At 39.0% G+C, this 19,257-nt stretch overlaps 1 protein-coding gene across 1 annotated transcript in view; it reads right to left on the bottom strand.

Annotated features, from left to right (window-relative positions):
* MYO3B (myosin IIIB) overlaps positions 1-19,257 on the bottom strand; it is a 481,549-nt gene that overhangs the window by 357,234 nt on the left and 105,058 nt on the right. Inside the window, exons 9-10 of the mRNA XM_006866691.1 lie at positions 13,708-13,806; positions 13,083-13,197 (exon numbers count right to left, since the gene is read on the bottom strand). Of these exons, the coding sequence (XP_006866753.1) occupies positions 13,083-13,197; positions 13,708-13,806 (214 nt within the window). The remainder of the gene's footprint in view (positions 1-13,082; positions 13,198-13,707; positions 13,807-19,257) is intronic.

The following is a 19,257-nucleotide window of genomic DNA, read 5'->3' as shown; positions in this document are numbered from 1 at the left end:
GACATTGTTTCGTTCTGCTGTGCATGGGGTCACTATGAGTCGGTTCCAACTCTATGGCACCTGACAACAATAAGTAGTTAATTTTTGTTGGTGTTGTTGGTAGGTACCATTGAGTTGATTCTGACTTTTATCAACCCTGTATAAGGTTTCTGAGGCTGTAAGTAATTACAGGAACAGAAAGCCTCATCTTCCTTCTGCAGAACATTCTGTGGGTTTGAACTGACAACCTTGAAGTTAACAGTTCAGTGCTTATCCCACATGCCACCAGCACTCCTCATTTAAAAAAAATTTTTTTTATTGTGAATTGAGTGATAATTTACATGGGAGAACATTAGATTTACATTCATTCTATCATATTTCGTTTAATTGCAATGATTTCAATTCCCTCCATCCATCATCATTCAACAACATTTGCTTCCATTCCCTCTGTTGTTTTTTGTTTTGTTTTGTTTTTTTTAATGTACACTGAAGTACTCAGGAATATATAACTATTAAAACGACCGAAGGGTACATCTTGCAAACCTGCCTGCTGGCTGTCAGCACACAACCCCCCTCTCCTTGAGTCTAGAGTCCCCAGCTGTTCCATGTCTCCATGTCATCATCTCTGCCTCCATCTCTGGTGTCACTGCTTCTCTAGATAGGGTCCCACACTCCGCTCTTCTCCCTTGATGGTCCCAGGGTCCTCTGCTCCTGGACTGCAAGATCAACCTCTCCACTCCTTTTGTTACAAAACATCTACCTTTATATTCAGTACTCCTCATTTTTGTTGTTGTTATGTGCCATCGAGTAGGTATCAACTCATAGCGACCCTGTGGATAACAGAACGAAACACTGCCCAGTCCTGGGCCAACCTCACAATTGTTGCCACACGTGAGCCCATTGATGCTGACACTTTGCCAATCCATTTCGCTGGAGGTGTTCCTCCTTTTCTCTGACTCTCCACCTTACCAAACATAATATCCTTCTCCAGTGACTGGTCCTCATTTTTAGGAGGTCCTAATTATCTAATTTATTTTCTGTTCATGCATAAAAAAATTTTTTTGTTAGACTATTTATGCTGAAAATTAGGTTCCCTAGTTTTCACCCTCTGTTATCTTCCAGGAGTTAAGTTTTAGCTTTAATATTGAAGTCCACTGTAGGGTAAGTACTGGACTGCTAACTGCAAGATCAATGGTTCAAACCCACCAACTGCTTCTAGGAAACTCTATGCAGATTCACTCTGACTCCTTGGTACTTAACTTAAGCTTTCTTTGATCCATTCTGAGTTAGTTTTTAATGCATTTTGTGAGGTATGAAACTTGATTCATTTTTCAGTATATGGATGTCCACTTTTACCAGCAGCACCATTTGTTAAAGAGAATGTTTCTTCCCCATTGAATGGACTTTGATCCTTTATTGAAAATCAGGTTCCCTTAGATGGATAGATTTACTTCAAGGCTCTTAATTATATTCCATTGGTCTAATTATCTATCACTGACCCCATACTAGGCTGTTTTGATTACTGTAGTTGTATGTTAAGTTTTGAGATCAGGAAGTGTGTGACCTACAATTTGTCCTTCTTCTTCAATATTGCTTTAGTTATTTTGGGGTCTCCTCCCTTTCCATATAAAGTTAGAAATTAGTTTTTCCATTTCATTAAAGAATGTTTGGGGCTTTAGGTTGTAATGCATTAGATCTTTAGATTGCTTTTGGTAGTACTGACATTTCCACAATGTTAAGTCTTCCAATCCATGAGCATGGGATACCTGTTTATATAGAACTCTTTCAGTGTCTTGCAGTAGTGTTTTCTAGTTTTCCTTGTACAGTCTTTTAAGTCCTTGCTTAGGTTTATTCCTAGTATTTTATCCCTTGGGGGACTAGTATAAATGGTATTGTTTTCTTTATTTCCTTTTCAGAGTCCTCCTTTTTAGAAACCCAACTGATTTTTGTTTGTTGAGCTTGTACCCTGCCACTTTGCTGAATCTTTCTACTAGTTCTAGTCATTTTCTTACAGAATCTCTGGTATTTTCTGGATATAGAGCCATATCATCTCTGAATAAGGATAATTTTACTTATTTCTTTCCTTTTTGGATACATTTTATTCCCCATTTTTACATTATCATTCTAGCTAGGGTTTCCAGTACAATACTGAATAAGAGTGGTGATGAAGGGCAGCCTTATCTCATTGCCATTCTCAAGAATGTTCTCAATCTTTCTTCATTGAGAATAATGTTGACTGTTGGTTTTGCACATATGGTCTTATATATGTTTATAAATGTCCCTTCTATTCCTAATTTTCTGCAAGTGTTTTATCAGGAACGGGTGTCAGATTTTAGTAAATGCTTTTTCTGTGTTGATTGAGTTGAGCATGTGATTATTTTCCTTTGTTTTATGAATGTGGTTGAATGATTTTCTAATGTATTATTACTGCATTCCTGGTATAAATCTCACTTGATTATAACACATTATTATTGAATTCTGCTAGCTAGAATTTGTTGAGAATTTTTGAATCTATATTCATGGGGAGCATAGTGGCTCTAGAGGATCAGCACTGGTTCAAGCCCACCAGCATCTCCATGGGAAAAAGATGAGCCTTTCTACTCCCTCAAAGATTTACAGTCTCAAAAACCCTATTTGAGGTCACCATGAATCAGAACTGGCTCAACGGCACTTAAGAACAACAGTATTCATGAGGAGAATTAGTCTGTAATTTTCTTTTTAAGTTATGTCTTTGCCTAGCTTCATAGACTGAATTAGGGAATATTACTTCCTTTTCTATATTCTGTAATAGTTTGAGTAGAATTGGTGTCAACTTTTCTCTGAATGATAGAATTCTCTAGTGAAGCTGTCTGGGTCAAGGCTTTTGTTATTGATTTTGTTGTTGGGAGTATTTATATAACCTCTTGATTTTCTTCTTTTGTTATATGTTTTTTCAAACTTTCCGCCTCTATTTGTGTTAGTTTAGGTAGACGGTATGTTTCTAGAAATTTGTCCATCTCTTCTAGGTTTTCAAATTTGTTGGAGTAAAATTTTTCCTAATGTTCTGTTATGGTTTCTTTTTTATTTCAGTTGTTTCTGTTACAATGCCACCCATTTCGTTTCTTCTCTTGTTTATTTGCATCATCTCATTTTTTTCCTTTGCTACTTTGACTAGTAGTTTGTCAGTTTGTTGATCCTTTCTATAGCTTTTCTGTTTTGTATTTCATTTATTTCTGCTCTGATCTTTATTATTTATCTATACATATCCTTTCTTCTGGTGACTGTGAACTTGTTTTGCTGTTCCTTTTCTCTTTGTTATAGTTGGAAGGTTAAGTTATTGATTTTGGACACCCCCCACCTTTTTTTTTTTTTTTTTGATGTGTGCATTTATTGCAATAAATTCTCCTCTGAACAAGGCTTTTGCGGTGTCACAAAGGTTCTGGTGTACTATTTTCATTCTTACTTAGCAAGTGGAATTCATGTCACGTAGGATTCCTATCAAGGATGCAAGAATAATCCAACATTAGGAAATCAATCAACATAACATTTTTACATTTTTGGTTTCTATATTGGACCCCAAGATCAGTTTCAACCACAATGTCAGCAGTTCAAATTCACCAGCTGCTCCCTGGAAACCTTATACAGGGTCACCATGAGTTGGAACCAACTCCACGGCACTGAACAAACACAACAATTATTATATAGTTTTAAATAAGGTGTTATTCAGTTTCCACATATTTGTTTATTTTTCCACATTCTTTCTGTTGTTGCTTTCTAGTTTTATATGATTATGATCAGAAAGATACTTTGGATTATTTTGATGTGTTTATTTCAATATATATAATCTACTGAGTTTTACTTTGTGGCCTAAAATGTAGTCTATTCTGGAGAATAATTCCTGTGCATTGGAGAAGATTCTATACTATGCTGCTGTTGGGTAGTATGTGCTGTATATGTTCTAAGTTGGCTGATTGTGTTATTTATATCTTCTGCATTTTTGTGGGTTTTCTTTCAGTGGTTTTGTCCATCACTGAAAGTGGTATGTAAACGTCTCCTGTTATTATTATATAACTGTCTATTTCTCTTTTCAAATACACTTAGAGTTTGTGTTATGTATTTTGAAGTTCTGTAATTGAGTGTATAAATATTTATTATGGTTTTGTCTTCTTGGCTGATTAACCTTTGATCATTATATAATGTCTTCCTTTGACTTTTATAATAAAGTGTTACTTAAAATCTATTTTATCAGAAATTATTACTGTCACTTCTTTGCTTACTGTTTGCTTGATAATTTTTTTTCCCCTTCCTTTGAATTTTAACCTATTTATGTGTTAGTATTTAAAGTACATTTCTTGCAGGCAACATATTGGTGCTTCTTCTTTTCTAAATCCATCCTTCTACTCTCTGTCTCTTGACTGATGCATTTAAACCATTACATTCTTTGAGATTATTGATAGATAGGAATTTACTGCTGCCATTCGTTATGGTTTCTGTGGTTTGGTTTTTTTGTCATGGTTTTAAGTTTCTTTGTTCTGTTTAATTTTCTGCATTGAGTTCTTTTTCTCATGGACTTTCTTTTCATATCCTTTGTTGACTTTGTGTTTACTGAGTCTTTTCATATTTTTTTCTTCTCTATTTTGGTAAGTATACCTATTAATTTTCTTTTTGTTTACATTAAAATATATCTTTATTTTCCTGAGTTAAAAGCAGTCTGTTAAATCATAAGATTGTTCTGAATTCCTCTCCACATGGAAGTTCTATAACTATACCATTTATTCCCCCTTTTTACTTAGAAATTATCAGCATTTATAGATTCACATCTCTGGTAACTGTGTTCAGTTTTGTGGCTTTATTTTACTATGGTGAATTCTTTATCTGGGTTGGCAGTTGGGTAATGTTACTGTATGTCTTAATCTCAAGTTATTATCTGATATTTTTGGTTCTCTATCTGAAGGACTTCCTTTAATATTTATTGTAAGATTGATTTGGATTTTAACAGTGTCTTCATTTTAATATATCTGGGAATGCCCTAGTTTCACCATTATATTTGAAAGACAGTTTTCTGGATATACAATTCTTGGTTGGCAATTTTTTTTTCATTCCATTGCCTTCTGGTGTGCATGACTTCTGCCGAGAATTCAGAGCTTAGTCTTACTGGTGCCATTTTATAAGTGATATTCTGTTTTCCACAAGCTGCTTTCATAATTCTTTGTCTTTGGTTTTGGAAAGTTTGATTATGACTTATCTTGATGACTTTCTTTTGGTGTTTATCTTGTATGGTATTCATTGAGCTTCTTGAATGGAAACCTTCTCCTTTTTCATATTAGGAAAGTTTCTATCAATAAATCTTCAAAATTTCTCTGTGTTTTTTTTTCCCTCCTCCTTTTGTGGAATTCCTGTTATGCATAAATTCTTCCTCTTGATTGGGTCCCACATAACTCTCAGGCTGTATCTTTTCATTCTTTTTTTTCTGATTGTTCCTCAAACAAATTTGTATCAAGGGATTTGTCCTCTACTCAGTGGGTTCTTTCTTCCATTGATCCAACTCTGATCTTATGTCCATCATTGACTTTTCTATTACTGATACTTTGTTGTCAATCTTCTAGTTGTGGTTTTTGTATGCTTTCTAATTTCCTATTTATCATTTTGTTTTTGTATTGTCTTCCTGAATTCTTCCAATGTTTTGTTTGTGTTTTCCTTACTATCTTTAAGGATCCTATACAGAAGTCTTTGATATTACTTATCAGGTACTTTTATTATCATTGCTTGCTCAGGAAGGTTTTCTGTCCCTTTATTTTATTCACTTGTTTGAGCCATTGCTGTTGAATAAGCACTGGACTGCTAGTCACAAGGTCAGTGGTTCAACCCCACCAGCTGCTCCTATGCAGGGTCACTATGAATTAGAATCAACTTAGTGGTACTTAACAACAACAATCCTGTTTCTTCATATGATTTGTTATTGTCTGTTGTCTCTAGGTCACTCAGATGTTTATATATATATATATCTGGCGCATTAACTCATAGCGCCACACCAGGACATACTCTCTCTCTCTCTCTCTCTCTCTCTCTATCTATAGATAATTTGCACCATATTGGTGCTTCTTCTTTTCTAAATCCATCCTTCTACTCTCTGTCTCTTGACTGATGCATTTAAACCATTACATTCTTTGAGATTATTGATAGATAGGAATTTACTGCTGCCATTCGTTATGGTATATATATATATATATATATATATATATATATATAGAGAGAGAGAGAGAGAGAGAGAGAGAGAGATCTATATCTATCTATCTATCTATCTATCTATCTAGAGAGAGAAAGATATCTAGATAGTGAGAGAGAGAGCCCTGGTCTGATGCTTCAGGATAATGCAATGGACCCCAAGGTCTATGGTTCAACTCACCAGCTGCTCCTTGGAACCTCTTTACAGGGTCACTATGAATTGGAATAGACTCAATGGCACTTAACAACTTAATATATATGTGTGTGTCTGGTAGCGTAGTGGTTATGAATCGGGCTGCAAACCGCAAGGTCCGCAGTTCGAAACTACCAGCTGCTCCGCGGGAGAAAGATGAGGCGATCTGCTCCCGTAAAGATTTACAGCCTCGGAAACCCTGTTCAGGGTCGCTATGGGTCGAAACCGACTCGACGGCACTTAACAACAACAACAACAACATGTGTGTGTTTGGTTTTTTTGTTTGGGGCTGGTATTTGGTTTTGTTTTGATGCATCCAGAGTTTTGTTTCCTCTTTCTCTTTAGAATGCCTTTTTCCTTTGTGTTATTTTAATTGTTAGGGTTTTGTGGTGTCTGTTGGCTAAGCATGTTTTTCTCTAGTGGGTATGGTGGGTCACATCCATGTGCAAGTCCTCTGTGGTTAGGCTTGTATATCTTCTCTTACCAGATTGAGTGCAAGTGGGAGAGCAGTGCAACAGGAGTTGGGTGGTCAGGATGCCTCCACAGCACTTGTGGGACTAGCGGGGAAGGGTCCTTCTGGGCTAGTGCTAGCCATTCGTGCATTCTTCAGATATAAAGGAATGGTATTTCCATATCCACTGTGGAAGAGCACCATTCAAATGGCCATGGTAGGCACACTGTGCACGCACAAAGCGTTGTGTCAGTAGTTGGCTTCATCAAGGGGTTTCAGTGCAAGTACAGACAACCTACAGGAACTGTTTGGGTGTGGGCTGTGTGGCACTGCAGTTAGGTAGACATTGGAAGAGGACAATCATAGTTTGGCAGAGGTACAGGTAGCGCCTGTCAGGATGTGATTGGCATTACTGATGAGGTGGTATGTCTGTTCCACTAGTCACCAGGGTGCGAGTGTGGGTTGCTGAGTTATGCACTATGTATGAACACTGCCCAATGCTTAGTGATTGGAGCAAAGGTCCATGAGTCACCAGTTACCAAGTGGGTATCACAGGAGCTTACACTGCCAGGTGGGCAGTGGGGGACGTACCTCCAGTCATAAGTCTAGTGGCAGGAGTCTGGCACACTGCTGATTGCTGGGTAAGTGGGACAACATGGGGGTGGGCACAGTGAGCATGAGTCTCCAGCTGCAGACCTGGCAGCATCTCCGAGAATCACCAGATAGGCAGGGCAGCAAAGGGATAGGCAGGATGGGTGAAAGCCTCCAGTCATAGGTCTGACGGCATAGGAGTACACTCCATGGATCACCGGGAGGGAGGGGGAGAATGTTCCCCCAGTCTCTGGAAGAATGGGTTTCAGGGCACTTCCAATAGAGTAGAGTTGGTGATTTGGACCTGGACCTGTCCAAATGCAAGGAGTCAAGGCTATCCAGAGTCCATCTGGATGAGGGACCTCTAGCCAGTACTCTATGGATCCTCCACTCTGCCAGCGTCACCTTCCAAAATTATCTGGAACCACTGCTGGTAAGCAGTTCTGTCCCTATTTTCAGCTCCTTCCCTGCTTAGATCAAGTTCATGTTCATGTTCAACTCACCTTGCTTTGCTCTGGGTTTGTGTACACAACATCTCTAATTCCTACTGGGGATTCTGTGGTATTGCTTTCCTATGATCCTCATCTAGGAGTACTGCTCACTCTGTCTCAAGATGGCCCACGTCACCGGGAAGGCTGGCAAGTCTCCTGGAGTCTGTAAGTCTCCTTGTTTGCTCTTTTCATTCAGTTTCTCCTTCCCTTTGGTGTTCCATCTGAGTCTTCCTCTTTCCATGTGCTCTTCTGGGTTACCAGATTATCATCTGTGTTTGTTTCACTTGATTTCATTTTTGCTACAGGATGATGGTGTGGTGTGTGTGACAAGCTGTCATTTTAGGCTGTATTTCTCTATATCTGTCATTTCTATATCCAGTGATCTCAAGAGATTATCTAACACTCTCAATACTCTCAGGGAAAAAAATTCCTCTAAAATGCACACATACTTCATGTATGACAGTTCAAGCATGCAGCTTCCCAAAATAAGGCTTCAACTCCCAAAGGAATATGTGTGTCAAATACCATACCCTTGAGGCCAGCATCTGCCTCTCTTACTTCTCTGGCAATATACCTTATTCATACTGTGCTCTGCAACCGTTAAAAGTAGAAAACCACCTTATGACTTTGAGTGAAACCTTTGAGGTTCAAACGTTGCATGAATCACTGATCTGAATAACAGGTTGGTCCTCCTTCTTGGGTTTAGTGAAAAGTAGCAAGGAAGTATCTGAATGCTCATCTCGTTAAGGAAGTATTAGCCTTAGGGAGTTCCTGTGCTCTTCCATCCACTCTATTCCTTTAGCCTCATCCTTGGGTTAATTAGTTCTTCCAACTGACCCAGGATTCCACGTCCTCCCCTGTGTTAAGGCCCAAGCTCCACCATGTACATAGTTTTGGTAAAATTTAACAGTTCATCTGCGGGATTCCGCGCTCTCTACCCTCAATATTTCTTGTGCAAATTTTTCTTCTTTTCCCGCCACAGATTTCCTGGAAAGGCTCACTCCACCTTTCTTAATTGGCTCATTTTCTCTTGCCTCATCTCCAGCTGTGGAGCCTTTGACACCCTTGCCTTTCCTACAGAAATTTGCTCTATGATCTTTTTTATTTGCTACCAGTTTCCAACTAACTATATGATTTAAAAAGAATAACTCCACTTTGGGCAAGACGTTTTTTTAAGAAGACTAACAACTCCTCCAGATGGGTTTGTCATTTGGGTATTGATGGGTATAAGGCCATCTTTGCCACAAATTGGCAAAAGCAGGGCAGGAACATTTCTCTGTCAAAGTGCCACAGTAAAATGCTGTGTTTTGTTTCTCTCTCTCTTTTTTTTTTTGTCAGGAGATGCTTCTTTCACGGATGTGGGTATGCCCTAGGTAAAAGTGAGACTAATCATGGAAAGAGCCTTGTTTTCTCTGTTATTATTGTTAAGTGCTGTCAAGTTAATTCCGACTCATAGCAAACCTGTATAAGGTTTCCAAGGAGTGGCTGGTGAGTTTGAACCACCGGCCTTGGGTTCAAACTGACCTCGTGGTCCAGTTACTATGCTGTCCCACAGTGCCACACCAGGACTCCATTTTCTGTTAGGTTGGTCCAGTTGAAGAAAATCATCCCTGGCTTTGTTCACAGGCATGTCAGGTAGTGGATTCTCTTGCATTTCCTGAGGAAGTTACTTCTCTAATTTAACCACAAGGTCGGTGGTTCAAAACCACCAGCTGCTTCTCTGAAACTCTGTACAGAGTTGCTATGAGTTGGAATCGACGCAAAAGCACTTAACAACAACAACAACAAAATTAAATAAAAGTTCGTCTAAAACTAGATTCATTTAATGTGTCATAATATCTATCCAGCAAGACAGGCACAATACTAAATGCTAAGATATGGTTTGGTTCCAAACCAGGTATGAACAAGCACTAATCTTCAGCTTCCTAATTGGGTTTTGGGTATAAATCCCCCAGTCCCTTACAAGCAGTCATCATTATTCTTGAGAGGCTCCTTCCACAAGGGAGGTTTCTTTACAATAAAGCCAGGGTTAGAAGTTCTTTCAGAAACTTTTGGCTGGTGTCCCAGAATTAAAATTCATGCTCATGAGTACAAACTTACTCCTCATAATTTTGCTGTAAGGCTTAGGAAGAAACTGAAGAGATCCTTGCAGGGAACTAGTCACATTACAGAAAAGACCAGGATCAAAATGTTGATGAAATTGACTAATGTATTCAAGTTCTGTCTGGAAATGTTTGACAGAAAAAGTTCTGAGACATCACTCATTTGGCCTGACCCAAGTCAATGGAATGTTTCTGAATTTAGGAAAAGCAGTAGCTCTGTAGCTGTAGGATCAACACCAGGCTGTGATCCACAAGGTCAGTTGTTCAAGTCTACCAGTTGTTCTGCAGGAGAAAGAAGACTTTTTGCTCCTGCAAAAATTTACAGCCTCAGACATAGGGTCACCATGAGTTGGAAATGACTCCATGGCACTTAACAACAACAGCAACTTTGAGGCTCTAAACATAAAGTGAACTGCCGTGCCAATTCAGTAAAACAGGTGATCTATAGAGACATTGCTATAGAATTTAAGATCAGAGAGCTAAGATCCAGTGTCTTCCTTCCATTTCCAAGGTCGCTAACTGACATCAATTGGTTTGTATACAGTACGAATGATTATGGGACATGGTGAAGACATGTAGACATCTGTTCAATTACATTCTGGCTATTCACACACCAACTGTATAAAGTGCATGGTTGTAGCATCTGACCGCCTTTGGCCTCCACAAGGGAGACAGAGAATCAAGTCCATCAGCCCAAGGCCGATTCCTATGAGTCAGAGGTCAGACATGTCTCCACTCTCCACCCTTCTTCACCAATTCTCACACCAACAATCCCTGCTCCGCAGCATCTCAGCTGGGGAGAAGGGATTTTTGCAGTGGCCACACACAACTCACAAACAATAGTCATGATCTTGGGGTTTATTAGGGAAATTAATAAGCCACAATTCAGTATTAGGAATGTTCAGGAGACAGTTCTTTAGTCAGGACAGCTTCTTCTCTGCTGTGACCACAGGCAGGCCAACCTTTGACCTTCAGTCCTTTGACTTGGCCTCTCCCCTACTTGGGCAATATTACAAAGCTCTTTCAGAACTGCACATACACGACCAAAGGGCACTCCATTATGTTACAAGCCTCAGCCCAAAGGTGCTCAGCTCTAGCTCTGTGAGTCAGAAAATGTAAGTCATCAGATTAAATGGCTGGAAGCCCCCACTCCACAAATGAGCCTCCTGTCCAAAGGGACTCGCTGTTCTCACTCCGCGGGGAAGCTCTTGGCCACACTAGGCACAAATGAAGAATGTTTATCAGTGTTTACATTTCTTTTTTTTCCATATTCATTCATGTGGCCAGTCATTCATTTTGACTGCACATTTTCCCACAGAGATTAGACATACTTTAAGGATATACAATTGTTTACTTTGAGGACATACAAGGGGACTTCAAAGAGTTCATGGAAAAATGAAAGCTTTTTGCAAACTTTGTGAAGCTCCCTTGTAGCTTCATTTCTTCTGTTTTTAGTTTTGTTATTTTAAAACACACACCATTCACTTCATTATTTGTAGTACATTTCTATAGACAAGAGCTATTACCATGTTTTTATACAAATCACAAGTGACATTTTACCTTTGTTGACTAGCGGCTCTATTCCCACAGGAGGTATTTTGGGAAAGTACCCCTATACTTTTTTTTTTTTTTTTTCTTTTTGCATGTTTCTGTTTTAAAAAATAGCAGTGTGTCTACAAAAATACTTGGGGTAAGGGACTTAAGGAAAAGGAGTGATTGACAGACAAATGTAGAAGGCATGTGTTACTTGCATAAGAAACTGGATTTGCCTTCTTTTGAACAGGATCAATCTCTTCTCAATATTCAACAGCACCTTTTTGTACTCATTGAAAGCAACGTATTATTAACCCTATGACTGACTTCTCCATTGTTTCTGTACCCTTTTAAATAAATATGCTTCCAAATAATTTGGCATGATCCAAAATGGCTGTCCTGCCATCTCCACCATGCTTTGACTCTTCTGGTGATGTGTCTTTGATAAAAACCAGCTCTATAAAGTAATAACTATAAAGGTCCTGTAACAATGCCAGAGCCTGTTTAATTACTCTTGTAAGAGGCAAAGGAAATATACTTCTATTTTTATCTGACCTTTGGGATTTTCCACTATGTGTCAGTTTAAAGTCTGTGGGAGGCTGATAGAAAAAATTAACAGCTGGTTAGAAAAAAGAAAGGTATTATTATGACTAAACTCAACCATGCTTGGGAGGTAAGGGCTAGCCAAACTCATTGGATTATAGAAGCAATCTTTTATCCCAAGTGGCTGGCCCAAGCTAACTGGAGTGTCTTGTAATCTAATCCCTTAAGATTTAACACTCTCCCTTACCTCATAATCATTCACCTCCTTTGTTGAAAAGAAAAAGAATCTATATATTTTGCAAAATTGATGGCATGAAGCCCAGAGCCTATGACATAAATGTATCACAGAATAATATTTGAACCTAGGGTTATAAATATTTTCTGTCACCCCTAGCATATATTTAATAGAGACAGCCTGTATCTAGTGTGAAAAGAGTAGTACAGTACTTAGAGCTACAGTTAACAATGTACAAGTGTGTATCACAGAAAAGGAAGTGACTGCAAGAAAGTTGGAAGGGTTTTAATTAATTTATCTTGGTACACAATGAACTACTTGCTTGGGTATAATGTACACATCCCTGTCCTTCTATTACACAGCTCACCTTAATGGCTGGAACGACCCCAACTCAGAAAAGGGCAATATTATTTTACTGTTTGTTATTACCCCTATAGGGAATTGGTGATGATAATAATCCGTAGGGTTGTGGCTCTTACACCAGTTCTTTTCTTGCTTAATGACCACTTGGGGATCTTGTGAAAATGCAGATACTGATTTAGTAATTTTGGATGGTCCTGAGAGTCTGCATTTGTAACACACTGTGAGGTAACAGAATTGTTCCTGGTCCTGTGACCACACTATAGCAGCAAGAACTTACAGTATGACCAGCAATGCATTTGATAAGCAGATGTTCTGCCCCAAATTAGAACCTCCCTGTCTTCACTCATATTCATTCAAGACTATCAACACTTGAGTTTCTCTCTCAACAATCACTTACCTTTTCAGTGAACCCTATAATCCTGAAGCAATGCTGAATTGCTTCAAATTGTCTTCGGTAAGATTCCTTAGAAGTTATGTCATGCATCACTCTTCCTGTTTCATCAGCTATATACCTAAACGAAATGGAAAATAACCACACAATAAACACTCACTTGGAAAATGGCACCTCTCCAGGTCAATTTCCCTCATAGTCTAATAAACAAAAAATCAAATCAGCTATCATCAAGTCAGTTCTAAGTCATGGCAAGCCCAGGTGTATCCGAGTCCAACCGTGCTGCACCAAGTTTTCAATGGCTGATCTTTTGAAGTAGATCACAAAGCCTTACATCCAAGGAACCGCTGGGTGGACTCAAACTGCTGACTGTTTGGTTAACTGCCAAACATCTAACTGAGGAAAATGACTGCAGCTGGGTTTTGGACTTTCCATCAAAAATGTAAATGGTGCTATATAGTTCCTACTTACCACCACCACCACCCCCTTTTTCTTTTCCTTACTACTTGTTTCTGGGCATTTCATTCGGACTATGGGCTTCCACTTAAGAAAGCAGCTCCATTTATTTCCGAGTTTATCAACACAGATTATACATTCATTATAAATTAACAATTAGAACTCTGATGCTTACCTAGAAAGTTTTTCCTCAGGAAGCCTAAAATCAGAAAGTTTCTGCTGATGATAAAGACCAGCATAAATATAATAAAATATGTGAAAATTTTTCTCTCCCCTGAAAAAAAAAAAAAGCAAGGAAAAGACATGATGAATAACATATTCTGGGATTTTCCATCTCAAGCAATTGACACCATTTCCTTTCTGTGTGTAATATTATTCTGTAGCAAATTTGCATTTTCAGGCAATTAAATGTGCTATGCCCCAATTATAAAATAAGAATAGTGATATGAGCTGTAGAGTTGTCGTCATAATGTTAATTACTGAACACACTCATTTTAAGCAAAAGGAGGTTTGGAAAATGGATGATTTACAGGTAACAACTCAGGTTACACAGGCTTATAGATCTTTCTATCCCAGACCAAGAACCTATGTATCTGTGTCACCTGGCGCCTATCTGTTGTTGTTGTTAAGGGCCGTTGAGTTGGTTCCAACTCATAGCAACCCTGTATATTGTTTCCAAGAAGTGGCTGGTGAGTTTGAACTGCTGACCTTGTGGTTCAAACCAACCTGGTAGTCCAGCACTTTATCCCACAGCACCACACTAGGACTTCTATCTGTAGCCAGTGGAATTTCAAAAACAGTAGTGTCTGACTTAGAGAGATTGCCCAAGCCCCCTACTTCCCTGGTGCCACAGAAAGGAAGTGAGTGGTTAACCAGTTGCATACTCCATGAAAGAAAAGAATTTGCCCCAGAACTGTAGAAAATCTGTGTTCTTTCAAACATCATTTCAAACACTGTGCCCAAAAGAGGACAAAATCAGAAAGGTTAGGGGGACAGAATTGATGAGTCTGACAAGCCCAATCTTCTCATTCAATGGTTTCAGTCTGTTTTATCACATCAGTACTATCATAGTGAATATACTCTATATTGTTAATGTTAATACAAGTTATGATTTATTAGATATGTATAAGGGTAAATAAAAAAATATTACTACAAGGTCAGAGAGTGCTTCCTTGAACAAATATATCAAAGTGTGAAGCAATTTTTTCTCAACATATCTTCCATCTAGGTCTGTACAGCTTTCTAACCCTTTTCCCCACAAAATTCTATGCTTTTCAATTTACAGCACATCAAAACAGCAGTTTGGGCATCCTTAAGGGACTTAAACTGCATTACTTTGAAATGTTCTTTGAGTTGGGGGAACAAAAAGAAGTCTGAAGAGACAAGATCAGGGTTGTAGGGTGGATGGGGTAAAGTTTCCCCATTCTCATAAGACTGCTACCCTTAAAGAATGAGCAGGTGCTTTGTCATTGATGGGAAGAAGAAAAAAAAAATTCCTTAGGCACAACCTTCCTGGCCTTTTTTCACCAATGCAGTTCTCAGTATTCTGAAACCTGTTTTCTAAATCGTCCTATGTCCTTCAAGGAAATCTATCAAGATTACGCTTTGTAATCCAAAAAAAAGTCACTGCAAACTTCTGAGCTGACCTTACTACCTTGAATTTAACTGACCCAGCAAATCCCCTCAGAAGTCACTATTTTGATTGGACCTCGCTTTTGTTTTCTGAAGGCACCCTAACAAGACTTAGACAAGCACATTACAAAAAGAATTTGTCTACAGCTATTGTAAAGATACGTTCAAACGTGTTTTAGTTGGAATAAACCCTTGCATATCTGGACTGGAGCCCTAGTACCAATACTTTTATTACTTTGCTCGTACCAGTTCCAGAACCTATACAAATCACATTTCATTTCCTTCTCATAAAAGCCTGTGTGGTTGGCATTATTAGGCCCATTATGCATATGAGGAAACTAAGGTACACGGATATGGTAGTAAGTGATACAGCTGTGATTGGGACTTAAATGCAGAAAACTACTTTCCATTCTGTCACAGGTAGCTCCCTAAACTTTAAAATCATCCCAATTTTTAGAGGAAGAAGCAGGAAATCTCATAAAAATTGATGAAGAAGCCATAAATCCACTACTCCAAGGCTCTCAGGTTGACTCTGACTCACTGTGACCCTACAAAGCAGAGGAGACCTACACCCCAGAATTTCCAATGCTGTAAATCTTTACGGAAGCAGATTGTCTAGTTTTTCTTCCATGGAGTGGCTGGTGGGTTTCAACTGCCAACCTTTTGTTTAGCATCAGAGCTCTTACCCACTATGCCACCAGGGCTCTTACTCAAGAAGCCATGTTGTTGTCGTTAGTAGATATACTCAAGTGGGTTTCGATTCATAGCAATCCTGTGCACTGCAGAATGAAACACTACCTGGTCTTGTACCAGCCCCACCATTGTTAATATGTTTGAGCCCGTTGTTGCTGCCACCATGTCAATCCATCTTGTTGGAGGTCTTCCTCTTTTACACTGTCACTATACTTTTCCAAGCATGATGTCCTTCTCCACATCGTTTGATTTCTTGACTGCTACTTCCATGGGATTGTGGATCCAAACTAAATGTCTTTGACAACTTCAATCTTTTTTCCACTCATCATGATGTTATTTGTTGGTCTATTTGTGAGGAGTTTTGTTTTTTTTTATATTGAGGTGAAATTCATATTGAAGACTATAGTCTTTAATCTTCATCAGTAAGTACTTCAAGTCCTCTTTGCTTCTGGTAAGCAAGATTGTGTCAACTGCGTATCATAGGTTGTTAATGAGTTTTCCTCCAATCTTGATGCCATGGTCTTCTTCATGTAATCCATTGTCTCAGATTATTTGCTCAGCATACAGATTGAATAAATATGGTGTAAGGATACAACCTGGCACACACCTTTCCTGATTTTAAATCATTCAGTATCCCCTTGTTCATCTGACAACTGCCTCTTGGTCAAGAAGCCACGGTGGTGGAGGTGTGCTGTGGAGTTAGTTTTGATTTATAGTGACCCTGCATAGTGTTTCTGAGGCTGTAAATCTTTGCAGGAGCAGAAGGGCTCATCTTTCTCCTACAGAACTGGTAGTTTCAAACTTCTGACTTAGAGGTTAGCAGTCCAACTTGTAACCACTATGCTACCAGTGCTCCTGAAACATCTTGATGTTGTTGTTGTTAGGTGCCATAGAGTTGATACTGACTCATAGCGACCCTATGCACAACAGAACAAAACACTGCCCAGTCCCGAGCCAAACTCACAATCATTGCTATGCCTGAGCCCATCCCTATGGCACTGTGTCAATCATCTCATTGGGGCCTTCCTCTTTTTCTCTGACCCTCCACTTTACCAAACATGACCTCCTTCTCCAGGGACTGGTCTCATGATAATATGTCTGAAGTATGAGCGACGAAGTTTGGCCATCTGGCTTCCAGGGAGCTGTACTTCTTCCAACACAGAGCTGTTTGTTCTTTTGGCAGTCCATGGTACTTTTAATATTCTCCAACACCATAACTCAAATGCGTCAATTCTTCTATGGTATTCCTTATTCACTGTTCAACTTTCACATGCATATGAGGTTGCTGAAAATACCATGGCTTGGATCCTGAGCACTTCAGACCTCAAGCTGACATATTTGCTCTTCAACACTTTAAGTAGGTCTTGTGCAACAGATTTGCCTAGTGCAATAATACGTCATTTGATTTCTTGACTGCGGCTTCCTTGAGTGTTGATGGTTGAGCCGAGTAAAAAATACCTTTAGTTGTTGTTGTTACGTGCCATAGAGTCAGTATCAACTCATAGCAACCTTATGCACAGCAGAACGAAACACTGCCCGATCCTGAGCCAACCTCACTACTGTTGCCACGCTTGAGTCCAACGATGCTGCCAGTTGGCCAATCCATCTCCTTGGTGGTCTTCCTCTCTTTCTCTTTCCTCCACCTTACCAAACATGATATCCGTCTCCAGCGACTGGTCCCTCCTGACAATATGTCCGAAGTATGAGAAACGATGTGTGGCCATCTTGGCCTCCAAGGAGCACTCTGGTTGCACTTCTTCCAAAACGGATCTATTGGTTCTTTTGGCAGCCCATGGCACTTTCAATATTCTCCTCCAACACCATAACTCAAAAGCATCAATTCTTCTACGGTCTTCCTTATTCACTGTTCAGGGGCGCTTAAATGACTCTTGCTCTATTATGTTGTTGTTTGTTTGTTTAATTTTCATGACAGTTTCTATATTGTAAACAAATAACAAATGGATGATAAAGGAAGATGCTTGGGTTCTCTGATCCTTGAACGTCTCCTATTGATTCTGCTTGCACATTACCACTCTGATTCCTCAACTTCTTTCCGTTTCCACTGCTCCTGCCTTAGTCTCAGCCAAAATTTTTCTGTAAACTTGCCAACAAGCTCCACATGGTCTCCTTACAATCTCCTCCAACCTGTTCTCTCCATTGAAGTCAAAGTAATCATTTCAAAAGGCAAGTTGGATTTTGTGACTTCCCTACTTGAACATGTTAAATTTTAATGCCCTTAGAATGTTGTTGTTGTTGTTAAGTGCTGTCATGTTGGTTCCTACTCAGAGCAACCCTGTATAGGGTTTGAACTGCCAATCTTGTGGTTCAAAGTCCAGTAGTGATCCTACAGCGCCACACCAGAAGTCCTTAGAATAAAGTTTAAAATCTTGTCTGTCTCCAAGGCCCTGAATGATCTAGTCTCAGCTGCCTCTATCTTGTTTTGAACTTGTTGGCTAACTTCTAGTCATTCTTGGGTCTCAGATTTCAATGCCAGAGCACAGAGAATCCCTCTTTCTTCCTGCAGAAGTCTATGTGTCCTTCTCTTCTCCTGCTTCACCTTCAGAGCACCCCATCTACATACTTGTTTAATCCAAGAAACTGGACTATATGAAAAAGAATGTGATTCAGGGTTGCAGAAAGACTAACAACCTGTGATATGTCAATGACATGATCTTGCTTACTGAAAGTGAAGAGGACTTGAAGATAAAGATCAAAGCTTTCAATGTGGATTACACTTCAACATAAATAAAATAAAAATCCTCACAACTGAACCATTAAGCAACATTATGATTTATAAGGAAAGTATTGAAGCTATCAAAGATTCTATTTTACTTGGATCCACCATCAACATGCATGGAAGCAGCAGTAAAGAAATCAAACATCTTGTTGCATTGGATAAATTTACTGCAAAACGCCTCTTGAAAGTGCCAAAAACCGAAGATGTCACCTTAAACACTAAGGTCTATCTGACCCAAGGCATGGTATTTTCAATTGTCTCATATGCATATAAAAGCTGAGAAGTGAATAAGGAAGACCAAAGAAAAATAGATATCTTTGAATTATAGTTTTGGTAAAGAATATTAAATATAGCATAGACTGTCAGAAAAATGAACAAATCTGTCTTTGAAAAAGTGCAGCAAGAATGCTCCTTAGAAGGGTGGATGATGAGACATGTTATCAGGAAGGAACCAGTCCCTCTACTTGAATAAAGTAGAGTGTCAGAGAAAAAAATCAATCAGATGAATTGGCATGGTAGCTACAACAATGTGCTCAGACATAACAATTGTGAGGACAGTGCGGGGCTGACAGTGTTTCTTTTTGTTGTACACAGGATCACTATGACTTGATTTGACAGCACCTAACAACAATAAAGATCAAAGTTGTCAGACTTCATTCTTCT

The sequence above is a fragment of the Chrysochloris asiatica genome, unplaced genomic scaffold (genome assembly GCF_000296735.1).
Source record: "Chrysochloris asiatica unplaced genomic scaffold, ChrAsi1.0 scaffold00094, whole genome shotgun sequence".
NCBI lineage: Eukaryota > Metazoa > Chordata > Mammalia > Afrosoricida > Chrysochloridae > Chrysochloris > Chrysochloris asiatica.
The sequence above is the reverse complement of the archived record's forward strand: the minus strand, read 5'-3'. Positions and strand labels throughout refer to the sequence as shown.